The sequence below is a fragment of the Podarcis gaigeae genome (assembly GCF_964106915.1).
Source record: "Podarcis gaigeae genome assembly, chromosome: 2".
Classification (NCBI taxonomy): Eukaryota; Metazoa; Chordata; class Lepidosauria; order Squamata; family Lacertidae; genus Podarcis; species Podarcis gaigeae.
This window is the reverse complement of record NC_139679.1, coordinates 105,826,190-105,854,036: the sequence shown is the minus strand read 5'-3', so window position 1 is coordinate 105,854,036 and position 27,847 is coordinate 105,826,190. Positions and strand designations below refer to the sequence as shown.

Here is a 27,847-nt window from a genome sequence, read left to right as displayed (position 1 = left end):
AACTGTCCACTCATGTGCTAGGCTGCCTCTTTCACATGCTGCATGCATAGGCTGTGAGCAGCTAAAGAAGGGAGGACTTGTTTTGTGTCTCAGAAAAGAGAGAATTGCTGCTGGCAGATGCTTCCGCCCTCATCTGTCTTACCCTGGTACTCTCTGTGGGATTTCCTGCTGAGCTTCCCAGGGGGCTATGGCTCAAAGGAAATAGTGGGGACAGAATTACTGACAAATCAGTTACTCCTCACATGCCAGCATGGTGTAGTCGTTAAGAATGGTGGACTCTTAATCTGGTGAAGCGGGTTCATGTCTCCGCTCCTCCACATGCAGCTGCTGGGTGACCTTGGGCCAGTCACACTTCTCTGAAGTCTCTCATCCCCACTCACTTCACAGAGTGTTTGTTGTGGGGGAGGAAGGGAAAGGAGATTGTGAGCTGCTTTGAGACTCCTTAGCAGGGGTGCCCAAACTTTTTTCAAAGAGGGCAGAGGGCCGGATTTGATTAAGTGAACATGCGTGAGGGCGGACCAAAGTTGTTGATCTTTTTTTAGGATTGAACTTGAACTTTATCCCAAGAGATAGATTAGATTAGCTGATACAACAGGAACATCTCTGTGTGTGTGTGTGTGTGTGTGTGTGTGTGTGTGTGTGAGAGAGAGAGAGAGAGAGAGAGTCCTCTTAATAGACTCCACATAGCCCTGAGAGAAGTATGCCTCCGTCTTTGACCTTGTGTAGAACTGACTGCATAGCATCGTAGTGCCTTGTCACTCAGCTGAGATAATAAGCCTGTTCTCAAAGGTTCAAGGTCAACATTCTAACCACATGCTAAGGGGATTGAATCAAGGCCTCCAGCAGATTGTCTCCAGCACTTCACCTCTTCCACTCCCACGATTCTGGACTTTCAGACAAGGTCTTGAGGGGAACAGTGCCCTCAAGGCTGCAGTCGGATAATCAGCTTTCTAACCCATTTGAGACACAACAGGCACTATAAAGCCCTTGCAGCCAAGCCAGCTTACCAGCTTGACCAATTTGTCTTGAGTATGAAGGTTTTTGCCCAGTCTCTTCAGCCTGCTCTTGCTGTCTTGGAGCTTAACCTGTATGACTCTGACTACATTGTTCCTGGCCCTTTGCTCTTTGTCTGCCTGATCTGAAGCTCATCTATGACCATCTCTGTTGCTTCTGGCCCTTGGCTCTTTGCCTGCCAGATCAGTTACCTGATCTTGATTTTGACAATGCTTATTGCTCTTCAGATCATTACCTGCTTGCACTCAAATAGGAGTGCAGAGGCAGCCTGTCCTGAAGCTAAAACCAAAGCCTGACTGGAGATTTAAGAAATACATTTCCAGGAATCCATACACAGGGACACAGGGATTCATTACCCCATTATGGCTTTTTGCTACTGTTATAAAATCAGTGTTTTAAAAAACGTATATCCCCCCCAAAAAAAGAATAGAATACATAGGTGAGGATGCTTGGTTGCATATGTGACTTGAGTATGAAATAAAGTGACAGTTACTCTGGCAAGCAAAGGTGTAATTTTTGTGCATGTGGCATAACAGTACACCCATTTCTGTTGCTGAAGCTAAGGAAGTTGAGTCTCATAAATTGCCAGGATGGGAGATTTGCCTGGGGTTAAGCTGCTTTGACTGCTGCTGGGCAACAAACTGAAACTATCATGGGGACAAACAAAAGAGGACACCTTCACCCATGTTTCCCTTCATTATATGTATATATAATGAACAACAACAAGAACCCACCAACAGCATATGAATTGATATTTTAGACCCTCCAATTGTCCCTATTTTCCAGGGACATCCCTGATTTAGAGAAGCTGTCCTGGTTTCTGATTTGATCCCAGAATGTCCCACTTTTCATTGGGATGTTCCTATTTGCATTGGAGAAATGTTGGAGGGTATGGAGTTATCCAACCCGAGCCATCTGAAGGCAATCCTGTTTAGGGAAGATTTTTTTTTTAAATGTTAATGTTTTATTCTGTTTTTATATATGTTGGAAGCTGCCCAGAGTGCTGGGGCAACCGAATAAGATGTGTGGGGTATAAATAGTAAAATTAGCATTATGGAATGGGACATCCCTATTTTCATCGGAGAAAAGTTGGAGGGTATAGCTAACTTGACATAACAACCACTCCGCCTCACACAGGCAAACAAAACTCATTGCAGCCAACTGAAGTCAACCAGCCATGCTCTGGGGTCCCCAACCTCTCTCACCACCAAGGAAAACTAATAAATGAAAAGAAATAGAACCTACGCTGACTCAAAAACCTGACACTACTAAACTATGTAAAAGAATGAAAGTTTGCTATCTCCCCTTCTCTCTCCCCACCTCTCTTCTTCCCCAACCTTATATTGTCTATGTCTACATTAGTGACTCACATCCAATACAACTGATCCATTGAATGGACTTTATGATCTGAAAATAGAGACGCTGTATGTACTTTTGTAACCCAACAAAATCTTTAATAAAAACATTTTTTAAAAGTTCTTTTCCTTCCCTCCTCCCACATCTCTCTCTCTTTCTCTCTCTCTCTCTCTGTGACTATCGATAAAAGAAATCACATCCAAAAATTACTAAAGTGGAGAGAAAACTTTGATCAAAATCTCATCTTATGCCTACCTTACTTCTGGTGAGCTTGAAAGGTGTTCGCAAGCGTCCTTCCTTGCATTTCGCAAATCATCTCACCAGTGGTCTACACTCTAGAGCCTTCCAGGTGGCTTGTGCATCAATTAATACCTGGGTGAATATATCATAAGATAGTTCCTCAAGTGGAACTTTTTCAAACCAGGAAGCATGGGCAGTCAAGGAAGCCACATGGATTATTATTATTATTTTTTTACTGCAAAGAAAAAAAATACCCACAACCATTACACAAGGATAAGCTAAGCTCAAACTTCTGCACTCAGTAAAATTCTGAAGACATTCTAAAGTGCTCTGAGAATGTGGCAGAAAAAAAATAGTCTTTTATTCCCTGGGGGGAAAACGTATGAGAAACTGGAGGACAGATTTCAGCACATCACTAGCACCCTTGCAGAAATGCTTGTTAACAAGGGGACCAAAGGAGAGGAATAAAATGTAGGCTTGGCTTTGTTTTAAATGACCTTCAAGGACATAACAGAAAAAGTGATGTTTATGCTCTAGCCTTTTGCTTTAGCGTACCTCATTGTTCTCCATGTATGGACATATACACAGAAAGAGCACACTGCACAGTTCTTCAGAGCCTTACTCATATTTACTGGCAACATGTCTATTTCCCTGTATAAATAACCAGATTTATATACAAAATACAAATAGAAATAATCAACAAACATGCAAAACTGGACCAAGACGGGGCCGGTGCCAAACACTAGAGTTGGCCAAGTGTCTGGCTGCTGTGTAAGAGACTTGGATGGAGAAAGCAATTTGCTCTCTTTAGAATGAAAACCTCTGCTTTTTCCCTGAGGCTGCAGACTGAAATGCTTCCAGCAAGCTCAGGTTGAAAACTCCAGGGTACTTCCCCGAAGGCTTCTGAGCAAGCAGTATTATTATTAAGATGGACAGTAGTTTGGTCACTGGCATTGTGGTTGACAGCCAGATGCCCGGTAAGGAAAATGTATTTATTATTTGATTAAAAAGAGGGAAGTGGCAGCAGGGTTAGGGCCCAGAGCAAAAGACCCAGGTTGGGGACTGTTAAGAGTTGTCCAGCGGAATCCCTGATCAAGACCTTGTGTGGGAATGAATTCCCTCCACCACAAGAATGTGCTTCAAAGCTTTACTGCAGAACAGCTTTAAATACTAGTTACAATAAGGTAAATGTTAAAAGTAATACATTGCAAGCAAGCAAGCCATGGGGTTCAGTTCTTTGTTCAGTAAACTCTCCTCTCTCTGGTCCCAGAGGGAGAACCTAAGCTTGTTCATCATTGTAGAACTTCTCTGCTGCTGCTTTTAGCCATCCCGAACCAAGCAACTCCCATCAGCCCCAGCCAGCATGGCCAGTGGTCAGGGATGATAGGAGTTGGAGTCCAAAAGTAGATGCAAGGCAGCATGTCAGCTGCCTTAGCAACACCCCTGGTCACAAACATAATACAGTGATACCTCGGGTTACATACGCTTTAGGTTACATATGCTTCAGGTTACAGACTCCGCTAACCCAGAAATAGTGCTTCAGGTTAAGAACTTTGCTTCAGGATAAGAACAGAAATTGTGCTCCAGTGGTGCGGCGGCAGCAGGAGGCCCCATTAGCTAAAGTGGTGCTTCAGGTTAAGAACAGTTTCAGGTTAAGAATGGACCTCCGGAACGAATTAAGTACTTAACCCGAGGAACCACTGTATATGAATTCAAAGAAGATGCCAAGAGAACAGAGCTTATACCCTGACCTCCCCCACCTTTCTAAATTGTTTTCTTTGGCTCTGATGCTTTGTTTTGTGTGTGTTCATCAGACTTCTCAGAGAGTGTTTTATCATCATCAGGGGATTAGTAAGGTGACAGCACAGGCTTCAGAATTGTAGCAATGCTTACAAAACACTCCTCCCAAAATGTGTGCACTCTCTCTCTTTTATTTAAACCTCCTCACCTTCAAACTGAGGACAAACATGTATACTATGTGCAAGCTCTGTGCTTATCTGCCAGGCATTTAGGGGGCACAGGGTCTTAGGGGGACTTAGGGGATCTCATTATGGGAGAGCTGGAAAATCCTTGCCTTAGACCCACGCACGGATAATCAACCTCATCCCCAACACTACTGCAACATGGCTGGATAAACACAAGTGCTTTCAAATCCTTATGTCAACTGATTCTCTCTCTCTTGAGAAACAGGGCAGAGGAACTCACTGAAGCTTAAAGTGGTTGGGTCTGGCCTGGTTGTTCCTTTTCTCCTTGCAACTATTTGGGTAGAATCACATATTCCCTTTCTATAGCCAACAATGGACATATATAAGAGAAGTCCCCCACATCCCATGGAGAGCTTCTGCCAGTCAGTGCACACAACATTGAGCTAGATGGGCCAATGGTCTTGAAGCCTCATTTACCTAGGGATCCATCAGCCTCGCCATCCCCGGACCTTGGAGGGAACAAAAGTACCAGGAAAGCAAAATCTTCTTTGGAGAAAAAGTTTATTGAAATCTGTGCACAGAGACAATCTGTGCGCAGAGACAACCAGAAGGATAGTTCCTAAAAACTGGCTGTGTCTCAAGACACTTCAACAGACTTTCTTATACTTTTCTGAACACTCTCCCCCCTCCCATACCCTTTACAGACTTTCCCCATCAGCTGGCAAATGTTCAACTTCTTGCTTAACACTCCTATCATTCTGCTGGCTAAGCACTTCCTCATACGTATCTTTCTACTAGCTAAGCACTCCCCCCTCCCCTCTTGCTTGTATGTGTCTTTTCTTATTTTTGCATTAGTAAGCATAAGGCAGGAAGGGGGCCTCTTTGGCAGGCCTGGTTAAATCTGCAAACAGCAGCTAAAATGTTTTTGCAAGCTAAGAAATAGACTTTTGACCCGCCAGACAAATTTAGCAAACACTCACTGGCGGTGTGCTGACTGTCTCGCCGAAATTTGCAGAAGTGAGATTTGCACAGGATTAGCACAGGAATGTCCTGCAGATAGTATTTGAGAGCAATCTTTCTTAGGTACAAAGTACAAAGCAAGCACAGGGAATACTGAGAGAAATCCTTCCCATCTCCCTTCACTCCCTCCTCTTCTTTTGAACAATCTATTACTTAGATTCGTTCTGGGGTAGGGGTCTATATTCTCTCATTACAGCAATTACACGAGGTCCCATCATGCGAGACATCATCTTTTCCATCATATTCTGCAAGCATTGCATCAAGCAGGGAATACAAAAGCAGAGAAGCAAAAGGATTATAAGTGACCCTACTATTAATACCATAATATTCCTGATCCAACTACCATCGGGCAGCCAAGAATATAACCAATTCCATGGATCACCTTCTGTAGTTTTTAGCGGGTTTTCAGCTATCATTGTTTCCATGTGGTCAATTGTGGCCGAAATGCTGACATTATTATCTGGGATAAACATGCAGCAATGAGAATGAACTAGCGCACAAACTCCTCCCTTCGAGGCCAACATTACATCTAAAGCATAACGATTTTGCAAAACGACCTCCCTCATAGCAGACACTTCTTGGTTGAGGTCCTTTAATGCCTTAATGGTATCATTAAATAGTCCTTCTGTCCAATTGGCGAGCAAATGAAGATCTCTATAATTCATGGCTGCCCCTAAGGAAGGTAGTAGGCCCCGCGATACCTGGGTCCCAACATAATGGTTAATAGGTGTATTCACTGCCCTGCGGTTACGCAGTCTGAGAGATGTTGGTAACTCTCCTATCTTATATAAAAGGGGAACCACCACTCCTAGGGTACAGATTCCAGTAAGATCTCGGGGAACGGATTTAAATGCTGCATCGCCACAAATTAGCCAGAGTTCTTCCGGAAGAAGGTGACTGATGTTTCGGTGTTGCTCCGACCACTTGAAAGCTTGTGAAAACAGAAGGCTTATGTGCCATAGCTCCTGGGTAAAATTTAATAGGGTCTGAACAGAAGAATTGGAACTAGAGCTTTTGTGGAGGTGGTGCATATCAGTCATTAACTTGGCGCTAGTATCGGATTGATAACACCGGGAGGTATTTCCATAATTAACGAAGGCAGAGCAGGCCCTATCAAATACAAAATTCAATACATGTAAGCAATCAGGGTAAATCCCTCGTGGGGTTGACCCTTCAGAAAATTTTAAACAAATAAAAGCTGGCTCGGACAGGGCCAATTTTACGGGCGGCCACTGAGCTTCTTCAGGGTTTTTTCTATTTTCTATATTAAAAATATCATCAATGGGAATTCCATGTAGCATCAAACCTGGCCTTTTAGCATAGGGTGGTATGTGCATACACAGCCAACAATTGGAAAGATTTAACATTGTGGTGAACTTGAACATATCCTTGATATAAATATTGTCTTTCCACATCTTATGATAATTTTCTCCTCGTGATATTTTACTCAATAATCTAGTCCCCATCTGACCCTGTTCACCAGGTGCAGTACCTTCCTTGTCTCCTGCAACTAGGAGAACGAGGAACACTAGGAGGATCATCAAGGGGATAGAAGGATCGGGCCGTCGTCTCCCGCAGAGCCTATGACGCTCATGCCAGCAGAAAAAGAGACACATCCATGTGGCAAGGGCAGTTGTAATAACTCCCATCCACCATCCCCAATTACCCCATGGTTCCTCCCAGCAATATTCAGGGGGTGTGCTCATTGTTGAAGAGCCCACTGATATTCGTGCCCGATTACCTGTTGAGCCTCAAGGATGAGAGCCCACCGGTGAGCTGATGCTCCCACTATGTGGGTCAACTTTTCTACTAACCCTGTTGGGTGGGTTGAACTTTCGTGCTGCCTCCCTACTGACCAGAGCATATGGAAGCTGAAATCCTGGGATGGCAACTCTTACTGGCACTTGTTCAGCAATTTCAATGCACACCTGGTTAAGGCTCCCACCCCTGCAACACTTGCATTAAGATAGGTTCCGTCCCATCTAACGCCTGGATTAAAAGTAGGACCTGGTCTATCAAATGAGGTTGGTACAGTGCTCTACCCCCCAGATAACAGTTGACTACCCTCCCACAACAGCAAGAGCGGTCCAGAACTCGATAGATTTCAACCGTCTCTGCAACTTCCCGTATGAGCACTATCCACACGTGCTGGACAGTGGTGTGGGAGAGGAGCCACAACGGGGCAGTGGGGTGTTTCAATACGGCAATCTCATCAATCCCCAGTTTCCAATAGCCAAAGAGTACGCCATCTCTTACCACCGGCAAGACGAACCATTCGTAGCAGAGGCCAGCAGGCCAGTAGGGGCGGTATGGCTCAGTGGGGTCAGGGCTGTGGGGCATAGAGCAGATAACAGAAAAAAAAAGAAAAGAGAAAGTCCTTATGAAAATATTAAATGTCCTGGTGGACTTCCTGGATCAGTCCCGGCACGGGTTTTCACGTTGGGGACGCTGCCCGCGGGCGCCCCTCCCATCCAATTCTTCAGCTGTGCGTAGAGATATCAGCTTCCGGTGTGATATCAGCAGAGCGGTCGTCAGCGGAGGGTCTGGAGATGGTCAGCCAAAGGGGTTAATCAGGATTTAGTTGCACAGTCCAATCTGTAGCGGTCACTCTGGTGTGGTGGACCCAAGGGGTGATGCTGGCGACTTTCACGGCAGTGGGTGTGGAGAGCAGGACGGTATAAGGTCCCTTCCAGCACGGTTATAGCAGCGTCCGTGCCCAATCTTTTACCCACACTTCATCACCTGGCTCGAACTGATGCAGCCAACACACAGGGGTTGCGAGCCTGGGTCCACCTGTCGAGACAAAAGAAAACTCGGAAGAATGTCTGGACATAATTATTCAATTGCATATCCTGACCAACATGTGGGCACAACATTCTGACATATGGGACCGGTCTCCCAAGCACAATTTAATGGGAGATTGCGGACCCTGAGTAATGCCAGGGGTAACATTGTCACCCAATTAGACCCAGTTTCCTATGTCAGCTTGGATAGCTGATTCTGGGGTCTGCGTGCTGTATGCAACTTTCAGTTGATTTGTAGTGCCTTAGCCAATTCCTGCAACATTGAATGAACAAAGGCTGGTTCATTGTCACCAGGTTTAGGGCTTTGGTGAGCGCAGTTAATTCTGCCAGCTGGGCCGATGTTCCAGGCGAGAGTGGCTTTGCCTTGATCACCTGGTCTTCCAGGGCTACCACTGCATAACCTGCCTTCCGGTGTCCAGCCTCAATGAAGCTGCTTCCATCCATAAACCATGATGGCCACTGGGGGTCTGCTTCATCTTTAAAGTCAGGCCTGCTAGAGTACACCTCATCCATTACTTCAATGCAGTCATGCGTGGGCTCCCCACCTTCTCCTACCGGTAATAGGGCAGCTGGGTTGAGGGCTGTGGTGACTTGGAATTTCTAACGCGGATGTAATAATAGCATCTGATATTTCCTCATTTTTAGCCTGGGAGAGGAAGTAGGTGCCTCTCGGCAGATGGCATGCTGATTCTTTCCTAAGCGGCCTCGCCCTCCTCCCCGGGCGGTTCCTCCTAACGGTGGACCTCCCGTCCTCAGGGCCATCAACTTATCCTTTTTCTTCTGGGCCTCTTCCTCCCTCTGATCATAAGTGGTCTGGGTTAGTTCTAGCATCCATTCAAGGGTGTGGCCCATAAAAATGTTCCTGCGGATATCGGGCGCTGCCTGGGCTACAAAGGCAGTTTTTATGATAGGGATATTGGCAGCCTTATCTGGGTCCACAGGGGTATACTGGCGGTAGGCTTCCTTCAGCCTCTTTAAGTAGGCTCCAGGGGCCTCCTCTGTTCCTTGCACTATTTCTCTGGCCTCCACAAAGTTGGTGAGTTTTCTGGCTGCCCTCCTCATGCCATTTAAGACATTCTGGCGATAAGTGGTGAGGGTACTTTGCCCTTCAGTGGTCTGATTTGCTGGGTTTTCCTCAAATGAAGGGTTTTGGTTCCAATTACAAACTTCTGCACTAGAGAAGGGGATATGTTGAACTTGTATAAGTTCTATTGGGCACCACCCCATCAGGTCCCGCGGGGGCCGGAGGGTCATACACTCTGCGGAGAGGCATCACTCTGGCCGCGCCCTTTTCCTGTGCTTTATGTGCCCTATGGAGGGTCACACTTTTCACTGCCTTCCCCACTCTTTCTGCCACTTTCTTCTCTGTTCCCCTATACATCCCGCTATTTTTAACAAATGGGGACTGACGTCCACTTCTCCTGCATAAGGTTCCACATACTTTCTTGAACGTTCTGCCTGTTCCTCTGTTCCTATCTTTCCATCACTTGTCAACTTAACCAATCTTCCTACAAATGCCTCATCCTCATCATCCTCTTCTCTTTCTTCCTTTCCTTCATCTTTGCCCAGGTCTAACAATGCATTGTCCACGGGATTGGGGGCTGGGTCATCTGCTCCCTGTGGCGGGGGTGGTGCCAGGGCTGTTGCCGGGGCATAAGGCGGTGGGGGCATTAAAACTTTATCTTCTTCCCTCTCTAAATCCTGGAGGACTGGGGGTTGTCCTCCTGTCTTCCTGACTGAGCAGATACAGCTGCCTGAGACTTTTTGGCATCATGACTTCAGCCAAGGGGGGGGGGTTCCTTTCCACATTGGTCTTCCATGTGGAAATATAGGAGATTTGATCAGAATGGACATTCAAAATGTTCTGATATAATGGATTAATGAATTGCAAATCAAGGGTCCTGGTGGACGGCCAATTTATTCTTTTGAGTGGGCCAATCTAATTCACAATGTCCTCATCCTCCCCCTTCATCAGCTTAAATCCCCAAAAGCATTCCAAAGGGGTACTTTTACTTTAGCCAGAACCCATTTCTTCCAAATACTCCGCTCCTATTCACAGTAAAAATTCGGTCACACTTCATATACTACAGATTGTGATCTGCGCGAGGTCGCCCTGGCAGAAAATGCACAATCCTGCAACCGCTCGGCCAAGGGGCACTAATACCCCGGCCCACACTCGACAATTCAATCACTGGAGTATCTGACATGCAACACACACAACATACAAATCACATCAATATAATTTCCCCTCCTTCCTCTGTTCCAAATTTATGCTGGTGGCACTCTCCTGCACAACCAGTCCCCTTATTCCTGGTGGCTTGCACTCTACTGCACAACCAATCCCCTTATTCCTGGCTGGCTGGCACTCTACTGCACAACCAATCCCCTTATTCCTGGTGGCACTGTACTGCACAACCAGGTGAGGCTGATCAGGCCTCGCCCTGCCCTTTCCGTCGGGCTTACCTGTTCCGCTGCGGACCTGTCCCTTTTTGGCGCCGTCCTCTTTTCCTCCCTCAACAAGATGTCTCCACTCCAGAACAGTGTGGCTGGCTCCCCCCCACGAAACAGGCGGGGTGCGCACGGGAGCCTGCAAAACGCTGCCGAGCTGTTCACCTTGGTTGAGCCTGGCCCTCCGGTCCGTATTGGGGAGGAGGCTTATCCCGGCACGAGCCCCCAAAGAAATGAAGCCTCATTTACCTAGGGATCCATCAGCCTCGCCATCCCCGGACCTTGGAGGGAACAAAAGTACCAGGAAAGCAAAATCTTCTTTGGAGAAAAAGTTTATTGAAATCTGTGCACAGAGACAATCTGTGCGCAGAGACAACCAGAAGGATAGTTCCTAAAAACTGGCTGTGTCTCAAGACACTTCAACAGACTTTCTTATACTTTTCTGAACACTCTCCCCCCTCCCATACCCTTTACAGACTTTCCCCATCAGCTGGCAAATGTTCAACTTCTTGCTTAACACTCCTATCATTCTGCTGGCTAAGCACTTCCTCATACGTATCTTTCTACTAGCTAAGCACTCCCCCCTCCCCTCTTGCTTGTATGTGTCTTTTCTTATTTTTGCATTAGTAAGCATAAGGCAGGAAGGGGGCCTCTTTGGCAGGCCTGGTTAAATCTGCAAACAGCAGCTAAAATGTTTTTGCAAGCTAAGAAATAGACTTTTGACCCGCCAGACAAATTTAGCAAACACTCACTGGCGGTGTGCTGACTGTCTCGCCGAAATTTGCAGAAGTGAGATTTGCACAGGATTAGCACAGGAATGTCCTGCAGATAGTATTTGAGAGCAATCTTTCTTAGGTACAAAGTACAAAGCAAGCACAGGGAATACTGAGAGAAATCCTTCCCATCTCCCTTCAGTCTAACTCTGTGTAAGGTAGGGACAGGGGGAGACCAGTGGCCAAGTGGAGTGATGGGAGACCTCCCTCTTCCTGAAAGTTGGTTAGAAGGTGGTGTTCCAGAGACCAGCAGAACACTGTGCTGCTCTGCGACCAGTCTCCCTTACCTGGGTTGCTTCTCCGCTGGTGGCAGAAGTGGTGGGGTGGGTTTCATCTGCCTAAGGTGGCTTCTTCACTGCTGGCTTCACCCCACAACATGAGTGGGCTGGCTCTGTATCACACATTGAACCCTTCAGCCATGAAGTTCTGTGTTTGATATGAGCTTACCTGCACAGCGGAAAAACATGGCTACAGTGAGGTGGGTGGGGGCATGTAAAGAACCTGCCTTTTCTTCAATTTTATTAAATTGTCTCCCCACATCTTCCATTTTCAGTGGAATAGTAAAACATTCAGAATGGTACAAAGGCAAAGCAATTCCCTCTGCTTTATAAATTGCATCCTCCAAGGTACTTACTATATTTTCTAAAAGTTTATTTTTATCTTGTGTTTATGCTTCTTTTAATCAACGATGTACAGTAGCCAAATATATGGCTGATTATATCCAATCAAAATGTAAATATTTCATGTGGCTTTCTGGCCTCTTGGCCCCATGACTCACATTTCTATTGGCTCTCCAAGCTCCCTTGATTGTTGACCTCTTCACCAACAGTATAAAAATAAACCATATGAGCTTGGTCCCATATAAATAGTTTCCTTCAGTGATTCATGACATACCCAGACTGCAGTTTCACTGTCTGATGGTATTATATTGATCCATCTCTCTCAATTGCTACAGTGTTTGTAAACATTCCATGACATAACAACAACTAAGCCAATGGGTTTTGAGGATGTGTATGCTGCCAGTAGAAGTCAATTTTAAGCCTCCAAAGTACACCAACAGAAAATGTACTGCACATAGACCTCTGAAAGTAACACTGCTAGTGAACATAATGCCAAGAGATAGTGGTGCTATTGCAGATATTAATAGTGTGCAGTTTAAAGTGACTGGATGCATGAAAACTGAGTCTGTTTGGAATGAAGCATTGTTCAGACCCATTAGATATTATTCAAAACTTTACTTGCAGAACTTTCTTCATAACAGAGTGAAAACATCAAATGAGTCATCTAAACAGCTCCACAAACATATGCCAGTCCAAGGCATAGGCTCAGCACCTTACAAAATATGAAATAACCCAAACAGATCTATAAGCAAAGGTCTCTCTCCTATAGCATCCATTTTGCTTGGAGCTGTTTTCCTGGAGAGCTTCATTTATGTCCTTATTCCATGGAGCCTGGGAGCAAAAGAACCAAAAGCAACTCCCTTCAAAATGATGATTAGCAATTCAATACTCATGTGTTAGCCAGCAGGAAACAACAATAGTTAATTATCAACTCATCAAAGAGTTCAGAGAGCACTTCTTGGCTTTAATATAGTTCCTTGGAAAACCCCCATGTTAAAGCTTACATTAATACACATAGCCATTCCCTTTTCATTTTCAATAAAACCAAGAAAACGTTTAGTCAGCCCCTCTTGCAGCAGAAACATACAATCTCAACAAATATTATTAATGAGGGAACTTATTGTTCTCAATCAATATGCATAAAAGAGTTAAGTATTTATTTTAGGGAAATGACTGGGAAATGGGAGTGGAGAAGCAGTTGAAAACAAGGAATAAAAAACATGCTGTACCTGACAAGCTCAGCCCAAGCCATAATTGTGAGTAGAACCTACAATTCAAATAAATATTGATTTCTTCCTCTTTCTATTGTTGAGACCAGAGTAACAGCACATAAACATTTACACTGGCAACACAGAGTGACGTCACCAAACCCACAGCCTGTACGTCACCTGGTGATTTAACGTCTTATAGGAAGGCCAGTGCCAAGTGCTTGTTTGCTTGCTAGACTTTTGTATTCATATTTAGAAATATTAGATATTAATTTCTAATGCTGTGCACAGGAATAAGATCTTGCACTAAAAAAAAAGACTTAAGGACACAAGCCACAGATTGTGCAAATGCACATTCACTCCCATTTACCCATGAGCTGTAAATACTTAAATACCTGCCTCTCTGCTTGCCTGTATAGAAAATATTAACTCCTAGGGAAAGAAATCTACATATGTTACATACTGCATTTTAAAGTTATCTAATTAGGGGGGAAACATCACTATAATAATACACAATATGCTACTAGGTTTCCTAAGTAATGTCAAGTATGAGTATAAAAAGGAGAAAAAATATATAGTTGGCACTATGTGTCATCCCAAGTCCTGCTATTGTGACATCACCAAGTCCTACCTATTGAATCTCAGGTTTTAGGGTACTTATGATGTGGTAGCCAGAGTTGTCTCCAGGCAACCAAACTGAGATTCTGCTAACTGGGATACAATTGTATCACTCAACTGTATCACAAATGAATGAAATAGGTGTATGAATAACTGACCTTGTAAAACATAAGTGGTCTAATATGCTTCATAATTCTATTTACAAGGCTATGAAATGTTGCTTTAATGCAGGGATAAGGAAAGCTGTGGGTCTCCAGGGGTTGTTGGATTCCAACTCTTTTCGGCCTCAGCTAACATGTCAAGGATGATGGGTTTTCTGTGGGGGAAAATAGGAGGGAGGACCTATATAGGCTGTCCCCAGCATTTTGGAGGAAAAGTGGGGTGAAGGTTAAAATATTAATTCTAATTTCTCTAGTATTATTCCATGTGCAATAATGAGTTGTTGGTTACTAAGCAGTGATAGAAATGTCCATCTTCTCTTATTAGGACAATACAAACGACTTTAGCATTTATCTACACACACCAGTATGACATTACAAGACGATTTTTAAAAATGTCCACAATTATAACTTTAATTTTAATTAGAAAGGTAATTTCCGCTTTCAAGGCTATGGAAGAAAGCCTCATTAAATTGTTTTTATTTAAAATTAAAAAAATAGAATTATTATCTGTCTGTTGCTTTATAGAAATGTCTGATAAATGATGACTCATTGTGTCCATCCAGTGCATTTGAACTCTGAAGAGAGGAGGTGGCTGACATTGGTTTCAAATAAGTGCATACTTGTCGATCCTGGATATATTCAAAAAAGTCAAACCAAATTGTATACAGTAATTGGTGTTTTTGTTTTTTATGTCCCCTAAATAGTTACACTTCTCCAAGACAGTCAGGAACCACACCTTCTCATGTTACGATTACGATGCCTCTATAGGGATGCCCTCCAGTGCCTAGGGATTTATAGCCTTGCAGACATTACTCCCTCCCCCCCGCCCCCCAAATATGACAGACATTCTACTTTTTCTATCATTGTTCTGGTTGTCCCAGATATTTAGCAGTGTCAATGAGGGCATTAGCATTAGTAATAATTCCTGTGCTGAATTAATTTCACTGAACACAGATTCCCAAAAGGAAGCTACCTTAGGACAACAAATGAGGTGGAAATACCGGTACATTCCTTTGCCCTGCCCCAGAAAACACTGGAAGTTTCATGCAACTGTAGTAACAGGTAATTAAAGCAACAACAACAGACAGACTCACTTACAATTGTTGAACTGTTGTCTTGGTAATTTTGAAGAGGGTATGCTCATGAACGTAGAGACAAGCTTGGAAAACAAGCCTTATGAGGAACGGATGAAGGAGCTGAGTATGGACTTCCGGTGTAGCGCGACGTCGTTGCAAGCGGGGATTTTTCCGTGAGGAGAATCCCGGGCTATTTTGGAGGTTAAAGGGGTGCTACAGGGCGCGGTGGCCCCCCATTATACCCTCTGGAGGGTGTCCGGAGGGGCAAGATCCCAGCAGGACCAGGAGCGATCAGCCCGGCCGTCAGGTAGTCTCGAAAGAGGTGAAGAGAACGGCGGAGCCGATCGGTGGGTCAAGGGAAGCCATTATCTGCCTCCAAATAGCGAAGCCCCGAGCTTGCCGAAGAAGCGCTACGCTCTCAAACTAAAGAAATCCGGCTCCAAGCAAGGTAAAATCGGGAGGTATAAAGCAAGGAAGTCCCGGAGCGAAAGGAGAAGTGTGCGGAGCTCAGCTGACAGCCGAAATCAGCTTAGACACAGCACTGCCTACAGAGCTGAGAAAAGTGAAAGTTGGTTGCCCTAGCGGAAGCCGTCTTTCCCCTTCTCTGAACTTTTTAAAGTATCTCTTTAGAAGATACATAATATTAAAGATATTACCTCAGCGAAAAGGGGAACAGAAGACTAACTGTTGAAAGCTACAGTTCTGGGTGTAACAGAGGGTGCGAGTGATAAGAAGGTGCGCTTCTCCACTTTCACTTAAGAACAAAGGGTAGAGTAACGGAAGAGAAGGCTCTGACGCCATTAAGACACTTCAAGCGCTCACGTCCTGACACAGCAGTTTATTACATCTGAGCTTTGTTATCTGAGTGGCACAGATAACTCCATCCTTTTTTCCCCCCGCTTTTATGATCTCTGTATGGATTGTATGGATTGGCTTTTTGTTGGTCCTTTGGGCTTTTTTTTTGAATTTTGAGGCACTGAGTCTGACAGAGACTGATATATATTTTGTTATATTCTCTTCTCCATTTTCTATCTGGAGCTAAGGCATACTATTACCCCTAGTGGGCAAAGAGAGACTGTACAACTATTCTCTTTTTCTCCTCCTGTGGAACTTAGTTTCATACTTCTTTCTGGACTTAAATTTAATATTGGATATCTGAACTTTAGTAACTCTCACTGAACGCTTAACTGTTTCTTTGTTTGCAACAAGTGGAAAGGGTTTTGCAAATATTTTTCTTGCTCTCTCCCAATTGAATTCGGAGAATTAACACGCAACTGGACGGACAAATATTTTATTTCTCTTTCCCTGGATTGACTGGATTCTACGAAAAGAACAATATCACAAAAAGGATTAGCCTGAGTGGAGGCAAGAAGAGTACAGCCCACCCTTATGAACATTTGGTGACAAAGTTATAAAGACTATGTTAATCTGAATAATTCTATAATTTGTATTAACTGCGGGATAACGGGGAAAGGGTAAAATTGATAAACCTCGGTGGGTGGGGAGAGTGGTAGGGGATTGACAAGAGATTGTGGAGTGGAAAATAATTGGGGCAAAATGTCAAACCCAACAAAGAAAGGGGCTGACGGTGGGACACCTGCCGAGAGGAAAGGATCTAAACAAGAGACAGATTTTAAGGCAGACATTTTAAGGATGTTTGCGGAAATCAAGCAGAGTGAAAAGAACTTAGAGTCTAAATTAGAACAAGTAGACAATAAGATTGGAAAAATGGATAAAAAAATAGATGAAACAGTAAATGAACTGAAAGGGCAAATAAAAGAAGCGTTCAGAAGAACGCAATCTGTAGAAGAGGGACTGAAAAAGACAAAATTAGAAATAAAAGAGGTCAGACGGGAGGAAGAGAAATTAAAAGCTGAAGTACTGGAATTAAATAAAGCTCAAGAAGAGATGAAGGATGTAATTGCGATGAATGAACTCCGGCAGAGGGAGGTGAACTTAAGATTTAGGGCGATACCAGAAACTCAAGGAGAAAACATTAAAGAAAAATTGATAATAGAATTGGCAAAATGGTTAGAAATACCTACAGAAGAAATGGCAAGGGCGGTCCAAAATGCATTTAGAATGAAAGTGAAAACAACTAAAGCAAAAAGATTTACAGGGGACTGCCTGATTACATTTAAAGATAGATACATGAGAAACATGATTTTACAGAGGAACAGAGAAAAAAGATTGAATATAGATGGGAACTTCATTATTATTTTTAAAGACATACCGATTAGACTGCTCAAACGAAGAGACCCTTATAAATCGTTGGTCCAGACGTTAAAGAGAAACAATATTGAGTTCAGGTGGGAGTTCCCAGAAGGAATCTCATTCATGTACAGGAATAAGAGGCATAGATTGACAAACCCAGAGGAAACGGGGAAATTTTTGAGGAAATACAAAGAACTGAAAATAGACCAAGAGGAATTTAGAGGAGCTGAAGGAAGAGCACCAGGAGAACAAAAGCCAGAAGAGGAGGAAGGAGAGAACGGTAAGATAACGGAAGAAGAAGAAGACGAGGAAGAAGGAGAGACTGATAAGTTATAGGAAAACAACTAAATTTTATTTAAATTAAGACATCATGGCGTTAAAAATCTGGAATTGGAATATAAATGGGATGAACGAAAAAAAGAAGAGGAACAGAATCGAACAGTTCTTAAAAAAGAGAAACTTAGACATCATCTGTTTACAAGAGACACACGTAGCCAGAAGACATAAAAAAATATTAATCAATAAAAGATTGGGAAACGAATTTGTATCTTTAGATAAGGTGAAAAAAAGAGGTGTGGTTATATATATTAAAAATCAAATTGAAGCCCAACAAATGTTCAAAGACGAAGAGGGAAGGATAATAGCGGTCAGAATCAACTGGCAAGGAGAGAATTTGATAATAGTCGGGATCTATGCACCGAACGGAAATAAGACAGAATTCTTCAGAGTTTTAGAAGAAAAACTATTCGAATATGCGGACCAGAAAATCATCTTAATGGGTGATATGAATGGAGTGATTTCATCAGAAATGGATAGACTCAGGGAAGGAACAAGTAAAGATGGAAAACTACCAAAATCCTTTTTTTCGATGATAAAAAGTTGTAATTTGATAGACATATGGCGTTTCAAGCACCCATTAGATAAACAATTTACGTATTACTCCGAACCGAATCAGTCAATGTCTAGGATAGACCAGATCTGGATCTCGAGTGAGTTGACGGTAAGAACACAACAGATAGAAATCCAACCGAAAGTAATCTCTGACCACAACCCAATACAATTTGAACTAAGAGGCCTCGAAGAAAGAACTTTCAGATGGAGAATGAAAGATTACCTTTTAGATGACCAGAAAATAGTTGAAAAAGCACAGAAAAAGCTAAAAGAATATTTTGTAGATAATTGCAACAAAGGTACAAAGGCCAAAGTCGTGTGGGATGCCAGCAAGGCAGTAATGAGAGGATTTTTTATTCAACAAAATTCAATTAAGAATAAAAACAGAGAAAAAGGAATAAAAGAAATCTTGGAACAAATAATGGCCAACGAACAAAAACTAATTAAAAAACCAAACAATGGGAAGATAAAAGAAAAGATCAAAGCTCTACAAGCACAGTTTGCCATCATAATTAATAGAGAAGTTGAATGGAATATAAAGAAACTGAGACAAAAAAACTTTGAATTTGCGAATAAATCAGGAAAATGGCTCGCATGGCAAATAAAAAAAAGGAAAGAACAGAGCACAATAAACAAGATTATAGTAGAAGGAGAAGAGGTAACGAATCCGAAGGGAATCAGAAAGGGGTTTTTGGATTTCTACAGAAGACTTTACAAAAAAGGAGAAAGAAATAATCTGAGGAAGATAGAGAGATATTTAAGAGATAAAGAGGTGCAAAAGATCCCGACTAGGAAAAAAGAGCAATTTAATACCCCAATTGAAATAGAGGAGATAAAAGAGGTGATTAAGGAACTAAAAAGGGGGAAAGCTCCAGGACCGGATGGATTCACCGCTTGTTACTATAAAGAAATGGAATCTATTCTAGCAACGCCGCTGAAAGAAGTGATGAACAACATCCTAAGAGAAGGAGAAATCCCAGAAACATGGAAGGAGGCATTCATTACTTTTATCCCAAAACAGGACTCAGATCCAACCCAAGTCAAAAACTACAGGCCGATTTCACTTCTTAATTTAGACTACAAGATATTTGCTGCGATTCTAGCAAAAAGGATGAAAAAGACTTTATTAGAAATCATACACAAAGATCAGGCGGGCTTCCTGCCAAACAGACAGATGAAAGACAATATAAGAAATATAATCAATATGATGGAATATCTGTCTGTTAGGATTGATAAACAAGCTATAATGATGTTTGTTGATGCTGAAAAGGCATTCGACAACATATCATGGGACTTCATGCTGAGAAACCTGGAATACATGGAAATTGGAAAAGAGTTTTTTAATGGAATAAAAGCAATTTACACAGAACAAAAAGCCAAATTGATTATAAATAATGTAGTCACAGAAAAAATAAGGATACAAAAGGGAACAAGACAGGGATGCCCGCTCTCACCGCTACTTTTTATAACGGTATTAGAAGTGCTTTTGAATTCGATTAGACAAAATAAGGAAATTAAGGGGGTGAAACTTGGCCAGAACGAATATAAGATCAAAGCGTTCGCAGACGACTTGGTAATAATGATTGAAGAGCCAATAAATACGGTAAAAGAGGTTCTGGAGGAAATGGAACAGTTTGGAAGTGTGACAGGTTTTAAATTAAATAGGGAAAAAACAAAAATGATAGTGAAGAATATGGATCAAGATCAAATAGAAATATTGCAACAACAAACACAAATAGAGGTGGTTAAGAAGGTGAAATACCTGGGAATATGGATAACTCCCAAAAATATAGACTTATTCAAGAACAATTACGAACCAGCGTGGAAGGAAATAAAAAGGGACATGGAGGTGTGGGGGAGGCTGAAATTGTCATTCTGGGGAAGGATCTCTACAATCAAAATGAATGTGCTCCCGAAGATATTATTTCTATTTCAGACTATCCCTATAATTAAGGGGAATAAGATCTTTAAAGAGTGGCAGAGAGCGATCTCTAGATACATCTGGCAGGGCAAAAAACCGAGAATTAAATTTAAATTATTAACAGACTTAATAGAAAGAGGAGGCTTTGCCTTGCCGGATCTGAAACTGTATTACGAGGCATCATGTCTCTGCTGGGTGAAGGAGTGGATTAAGTTAGAGAATAACAAATTGTTGGACTTAGAGGGGTTCGATAATAAATTTGGATGGCATGCCTATCTATGGCAGGAGAAAAAGAGAGTCCACAAAGGCTTCGAGAACCACATCTTCCGAGGTCCCTTAATTGAGGTCTGGGATAGGTATAAAAATCTATTAGAACCTAGAACGCCACGTTGGCTATCACCACTAGAAGCAATGAGTGTAAAGGGAATCAATATGAGAAGTAATTGGATAACATATGGTCAACTGTTATTTAAGGAGGGGGGAAAGTGGAAAATAAAACCGTATGAGCAGGTAAAAGAACATGTATACGATTGGCTGCACTACTTCCAAATAAATGAGATGTTTAAGAAAGACAGTAAAGAACGAGGTTTAGCGGATAAGGAATCGAATTTTCAAAGTGAGGTTATTGATAGTGATGGTAAAAATTTATCTAAAATGTATAAACTGTTGCTACATTGGAATTTAGAAGACGAAGAAGTTAAGTCGGTGATGATCAGCTGGGCCAGGGATGTGGGTCATAATATACAATTCGAAGAGTGGGAGAAACTGTGGAACGAAGGATTAAAATTCACTGCTTGTATGACGTTAAAAGAAAACACGATGAAGATGTTCTATAGATGGTACATAACGCCGGTGAAACTGGCAAAAATGTACAAGACATGCAATCGGTGTTGGAAATGCAGGGATAAAGAGGGCAGTTTCTTCCATTTGTGGTGGGACTGTAAGAAAGTGAAAGACTTATGGGAGAAAATATACAATGAGTTAAAGAAGATCTTAAAATACACATTTACGAAAAAACCAGAAGTCTTTTTGTTGGGAATGGTAGGAAGCGAGATAAAAAGGGAAGACTGCAAATTCTTTAGATACGCAATCACAGCCGCAAGAGTGTTACTGGCCCAGGGCTGGAAACAGCAAGATATACCGACCATAGAAGAGTGGAGAATAAAATTATTAGATTACGCAGAGCTAGACAAATTGACAGGGAAGATCAGATACTTAAGAGACCAAAAATTCATCGAGAACTGGGGGAAATTTGTAGAATATCTGGAATGTTTAAGTGAAGGACAGATGACGCTTAAGGGATTTAAAGAAGCACTGTAAGAAAAGTAAGAGGTATTGTCTAAAGAGAATAGGGGGGAAAAAGGAGATAAATAATGTCAATGCAAACTGGAGAAATGTGTAATCAAATCATGGCTACGAATGATTTACGGAACAGTTGAGGTAAGTCCAAAGGAGAAATAAGTAATGGAAAAGATGTGAAACTTATGCAAATTGTTTTGTTATTATTTACTTTTATTTCATTTGTGGATTAATAAAAATTATATGGGGGGGGGGGGAACTTCCCACACTGGAAGGAGCTGAGTATGTTTAGCCTGGAAAAGAGAAGATTGAGAGGAGATATGATAGCCATCTTCAAGTATCTCAAGGGCCACCATTTGGAACAGGGGTCAGCAACCTTTTTCAATCATGGGCTGGTCCACGGTCCCTCAGACCATGTGGTGGGCCAAGACTATATTTTGAAGGGGGAAAAATGAACAAATTCCTATGCCCCACAAATAACCCAGAGATGCATTTTAAATAAAAGCACACATTCTACTCATGTAAAAACACCAGGCAGACCCCACAAATAACCCAGAGATGCATTTTAAATAAAAGGACACATTCTACTCATATAAAAACACGCTGATTCCCGGACCGTCTGTGGGCCGGATTGAGAAGGCGATTGGGCCGCTTCCAGCCCACGGGCCTTAGGTTGCCTACCCCTGAATTGTGGAAGATGAAGCAAGCTTGTTTTCTCCTGCTCTGGAGGGTAGGACTCGAACCAATGGCTTCAAGTTACAAGAAAAGAGATTACGACTAAACATCAGGAAAAACTTCCTGACGCTAAGAGCTCTTCAGCAGGGGAACAATCTCCTTTGGGAGGCGGTGGACTCTCTTCCTTGGAGGTTTTTAAGCAGAGGTTGGCCACCTGTCATGGAAACCTTAGCTGGGATTCCTGCATTGCAGCGGGTTGGACTAGATGGCCTTTGGGGACCCTTCCAACTCTACGATTCTATGATTCCAACTATGCAGTTGGATCAGGCCAAAGGCCCATCTATATGAGCTGCCAACCAGGTATCTGGCCCAAATATCTGGAAGGCTGTCTCTTTCCCCACAGACCCTCTTGGGTGCTGAGATTGGCAGAGGGGATTCCCCTTGGTAGTTCCTCTGCCCTCAGAGGCTGAGGGCATAGTGGCCTGGAAGAGGGCCTTCCCCATGGAGGGCCCCCTAAGCTGTGGGATACAGAGGTGGCCTGACGCCTTCATTACACAGAATGCTGAAGATGCACCTCTTTGCCCCGGCTTTTGACGCTTGAGGTGCCTATTTTCAGGACCCACTATGCTTGTTTTAAATACTGTGTTTTTAGTGGTGCAATAATCTGTGTTGAAGGACATGAGCCTAACAGCCTTCTCCACACCGGTGTTGTAGGAAGGGGGGTACGGTGGGTGCGGGATGCCCCGGGTGTCATCACTGAGGGTGTGTGTGACAAAATGTCAAAAATATGTTTTGTTTACGAAAAAAAATTGGGCTCACACTTTTTTATTATTAAAAATATTATTTATTATTTAAAATGAGTTTAATAACTTCGTCTGACAATTAATTAACCTCGTCAACATAATACGTATCAAAACTTTTTAGTTCAGTCAACAAACACAACGCAATGTGGCTGCTATGAGTCAAGCTCGGCTCTCTGGCTTAGCCATCTTGTCAACTCAAAACAAAATAGTGAAATGAATTGATTTTGACGATGTTATTTGCAGAGAACAAAGTTGGTGGGGGAAGGTTTTAAGTGCTTATGCTCACAATGTAAATAAACCAGAAAATAACACTTGCAACTGTAAGTATCCTATTTTTCCTTCTTTTAATACAGGTAGTTTCGATATTTGGGGTGGAGGGGACAAGAAATTTTCCCCAACGGGTACCACCTGACCTTGCTATGCCACTGCTCCACACCTGCGTGGGCCCCAGCAGCCGGCATTCAGAGGCACGTTTTCCTCACGAAGCACAGATGGGAGGGAAACTTTCAGTGTTATTATATTTCTCTCAGTCAAAAAGGAAAAAAAGTCAATGTGAGGGAATGGCGAATTCACGCCCATTTCGCCCCCGCCGTCCCCAAAGCCTTCATGCCAAACATGGAGAGGGGAGAGCGCGAGGACGAACCTTAGTCCCCGCCCCCTTCTATGCACGCGCCCCATTCGTTTTTCTCCCACCCCGCCCACCTCGGGCGGAGGTGTGGGGGGATTTCTATCTATCCACCTAATCTATCCCTCGAGCGCCTCTTGTCCGTTATTGTGACGCATGAAGCGTGTTCCCGCCCTCCCTTGCTTCTCTCTCTCTCTCTCTCTCTCTCTCTGTGTGGCACTCTCCGCCGCTTCCTGCTGGGCATGCGCAGCTCGTCTCGCGCTTCCGTTCCGGCCCCTCCTTCCCCCGACTACCCCGCCGCTCCGTTCCTTTCTCTTTCTCGCGTGTCAGAGAGCGGCGGCGGCGGCGCGAGCGCGGCGTAGTTCCTCAGGGCTGACGGAGGGCTCAAGGAGGAGGAGGAGGAGGCAGGACGTGGAGGCGGAGAAAGCGGCGGCGGCGGCGGCCACTCCCCACCTCCGGCTCCAGGCCCGCGTAGAAAGCTGAGGTGGAGAGATAGATAGAGGTGGGCGGCGGCGGCGGCGGCTACGATCACGACCACCGCCACAGTAGTAGTTGTAGCGGCGGCGGCGGCGGCGGCTCTGAGCAGGGACTCCCGCTCTCTCTCTCCGTCTTGTCTCTCTCTGTCTCCCGGGCCCTTCCGTTGAGTCTCCCGCGCGCCTCGGCGGCAAAATGAGCATCGAGATCCCGCCGGGTCTGACGGAGCTGCTGCAGGGCTACACGGTGGAGGTGCTGCGGCACCGGCCGCCGGACCTGCTGGCCTTCGCCGCCGAATATTTCGGCCGCCTGAGGGAAACCCGCGACCAGCAGCAGAGGGAGCTTCAGGCTGGCGTGGGGGCCAGGGGCAAAGGGGTCAACTTCGGCGCGGAGCCCATGCAGACAGAGTCCAACGGCGAGGAAGAGCGCAGGGACGAAGACTCCGACTCCGACTTCGAGCGTGAGTGAGGGGCGGGTCGGGGTCAGGGGGCGTGCTGGTGGTGGTGGGGTGGCCCTCCACCCCGTCCTCTGCCTGGCCTGCAAGTGGGGGTGGGTTGGGGGGTTGTGTTTTAAAGGCTCTAAAGATTATTATTATTATTACTGCCCCCAGACCCCAGGAACTGTAAGAAACAATAGGGGCAGCCCTGTTCAGGGAAGTTTTTAATGTGTGATACCTTAGTGTATTTTGGGTCTTTGTGGAAGCTGCCCAGAGTGGCTGGGGAAACCCAGCCAGATGGGCGGGGTACAAATAAATAAATAATAATAATAATAATAATAATAATAATAATAATAATAATTAATAATAAATAATAATAATAGTTGCCCTTCCATGCGCCTGCGGCTTCAGCAAAAGGGTCGCTTAACGCGGGACTGGTTGCGCTTTTCAGCTCGCATTACAGCCCTTGTTAGTCTGATCAGCGAAAGATGGGCTTAATCCTCTCTCTCCCTCGCTGCTTTACACGGCTTGTTTCTGCGCCAAGGGGGTGGGTGGGTGATCCTCACCGCAGGTTTCTTGAGTTCCACGACGGGAGAAAGGCGAGACATAAAAACGTGCCCGACAGATAAACATGCCAGAAAGGATCTGCAGATAACAGCGAGTGCACAAGGGTGTGCGTGGCTCTCTCCTACACGGAGTAGGTGTGACCTTGCGTGTGTAGTGAAAGAAGGTGCAGTGTATAAGATACAGAGCCTTTCTGTCTTTATTCTTTTCCGCCTGCCAAAGTGGGTTATTAATTATTATGGGTTTGTTGACAGTGCGGTTGCAATAGCAGCTTAATCTTGTCCCCAGCCATTGCATTGTCTGCCCTAGTACCAGGGTACTTGCACACAACTGGAACTGAAGTTAATTGTTCAGAAGACGTGCCAGTTGCTTTAGAATGTCTGCAGTTGAATCTTAGCCCCCTGGCAAAGTGATAAAGCATGTGAAAGCAAAGCTTGTGGAGTCCTGATGATGATACTATGCCATGCCTTCTATTTAAGTTTGTGGTATCTAAATATTTTTATAAAAGCATTTTGCATGGGTGGAAGTAATTTGCCTTGCTTGAGTCAGTCTTAAATGAATGAGAGCCTTCTTGTGAGCAGGGGGAGGGAGGGATTTACGGCTGGAAAGGAAGAAAGCTTTCAAGGAAATCTCAGGAGGGTGGAGGGAGTGGCTTGAAGGAGTCTCCTCTCCATTCTGGGATGTGAGGTGGAGTGGAGAGGATTTACAGCACCCATTTTTGTGTGTGTGGTAGTGTGATCCTAGCCTTTCAGCTATGTTTCTGGAAGGACGAGAAGAGCATGAAGTGAATCCATCATTCTTGGAGCAGAGCTGTTTGTGCAAGTAGTAGGGTCTTTCGTGATGTATGAGAAGGCAGAACCCCCTGGAGATGACCTCAACTTTTGGAGTGAGGTAACAGGCTTTCTCTTTGTGTAGATGTAGGTAACGTTTTGGAGATTCCCACAATAACATTTAGACTGGACAAGAATTTGCCATTCTTGAGAGGAGGGAAAAGTAAGGAAGGTTTCTTCCCTCCCTAGTCTCCTTTTTTAAAAAAAAAAACATTCATAGAAGGTACTGTAACTTCCTGAATTGTGATACACTTTTGCTGGGAGTGAGAGTTTGGGCTGTATAAGGCTTGTGTTTGTTAAGATTATGTACGAGTCTGGGTCAGGACTGTCATGCTGTCATGAGAGCTCCCTCATCCCTTTACAATGATATCTAGCGGGATCAAAAGCAGTCAGTGATTACAGATTTTAAAATCAGTATTTATTTATTTTTTTAATAGAAAATTCCGAGAGGATATTTGGGTTCATTTGTTGCAGCAAATACAGCAAAGAGCTTGTGCCACCTTAAAAGCTAACAAATTACTATGGCTTTCCAGGGCTAAATTTGTTAAGACTGTGTGTGATTACTCTTAAATACCAAGTGTCTCCTAATAAAAAATAAAGCATTTGCAGAAGCGCCAAATCGCAACCTGAGCGTCCACTGTACTTGAATATTCTACCTTGATCTAAGCAGTTAATCCCTCAACCATTAATTCTATCAGTTGCATAGTTGAAGGTGGCTTTCCTATGTAAGTGAATACCCAATTTGATCATTTCTCATATACTTTACCTACCACATACACACACTTCATTTCCCGCAATAATTATGAATGCTGCTATGAGTGCAGCCTTGGAGTGCCTTATTCCCATGACAGATACTTCACCTTCTTTGTATGTGAGTTGCTCTGTTCTTAATTTCAGAATACTGTATGATAAAAGGCAGGAAAGGGAAATCTTGCAGGGAATTGGCATTCTGAATTTTAGGGTAGGGATCATGAAATGGTGAGTTTAAATATAGATTCAGTTTCTGGATTAAGAAGCAAGGGAGTGTTGTGAACAAAGAAGGGTTGTATTGCATTATGGGGATGAACGAGGGAAGCTGTAAGAGAAAATAGGGTTGAATGGAATGCTGGGGCTGTGGGAAAATTGTTTTCTGTTGAGTTTTAGATCAATTGATTAGGTGTTACAGAAACCAGTAGTAAAGCATAACCAGTTTTCATGAAGACTTGAAATGATGTAGAATTTATTTCTTAGCGTGACATATGCTGTTGAAAAAATGCAAGTAAGTTTAAGTATCTCTTAAATTAATTCCTTTAACTTCCTGAGCTAAATATCTCTTCAAATAAATTTCATTCCCTTTCCCCCAGAAGATGCAGTGCAAGCTGTGGAGGTAAGAAGGGGTTCTCAAGTGATCCATTTGCTTTGTCAGGTTGCACTTTCACCTCTAGCATTGTGTTAGAAACTGGGATAGGAAAGAGAGGAGCCATGTCCAGTTGCCTCCCCCCCTTGCCATGGTACCAGACCAGGTGATTCACCTGGCAGCATTTTTTATTTTTTTTAAGATGCATCTTTTGCTGGTCCATTGCTGGGCAAATCAGGTGTTTTGCAGGGCAGCACACAGTGCCCGACCAACTGACTGCAACCAAGCAGGTGGAGATGCTAAGCACAAAAAGTTGGCACCTGGATATCACCATCCAGTCATAAAAGGCTGGTTGCCAGTTGCAAAATGTGACTGGCGCCCAGCTAATTTTGAACATTGCGTAAGATTATTTAAATTTTATATATAATTTACCTGTCTTTCATCATAGTTAAATGTTTCTAGTCAGCCCAAGCTCTTCTGTCCTTATATCTAATACTCCTTAACACTAAATTGTGA

The 27,847-nt window shown here is 43.6% G+C and overlaps 1 protein-coding gene and 1 long non-coding RNA gene across 7 annotated transcripts in view; one reads left to right on the top strand and one right to left on the bottom strand.

The window, feature by feature from the left end:
* Nucleotides 1-1,955: 1,955 nt before the first annotated feature.
* Nucleotides 1,956-23,802, bottom strand: LOC310838109. Of its 5 annotated transcripts, XR_014560675.1 has the most exons (6): nt 23,706-23,802; nt 15,286-15,394; nt 13,804-14,342; nt 12,359-12,397; nt 11,868-12,027; nt 1,956-2,742 (listed from the first exon to the last, which is right to left on the bottom strand). It is a non-coding gene; the product is annotated as an uncharacterized lncRNA (long non-coding RNA). The 5 variants fall into 5 exon arrangements; XR_014560676.1 differs by lacking the exons at nt 1,956-2,742; nt 11,868-12,027; nt 12,359-12,397 and adding exons at nt 12,796-13,056; nt 13,090-13,467 and having other exon boundaries at nt 14,185-14,342; XR_014560677.1 differs by lacking the exons at nt 1,956-2,742; nt 11,868-12,027; nt 12,359-12,397 and adding exons at nt 12,796-13,056; nt 13,421-13,467 and having other exon boundaries at nt 14,185-14,342.
* A 28-nt stretch (nt 23,803-23,830) lies between these two features.
* Nucleotides 23,831-27,847, top strand: part of PRKAR2A (protein kinase cAMP-dependent type II regulatory subunit alpha) — an 80,960-nt gene continuing 76,943 nt past the window's right edge. For both annotated transcript variants that reach the window (XR_014560618.1, XM_083724913.1), the window contains exon 1: nt 23,831-24,625. Coding sequence is in view for 1 of the 2 variants with exons in the window: in XM_083724913.1 (XP_083581039.1) it covers nt 24,361-24,625 (265 nt within the window). In the remaining variant the exon portion in view is untranslated. The remainder of the gene's footprint in view (nt 24,626-27,847) is intronic.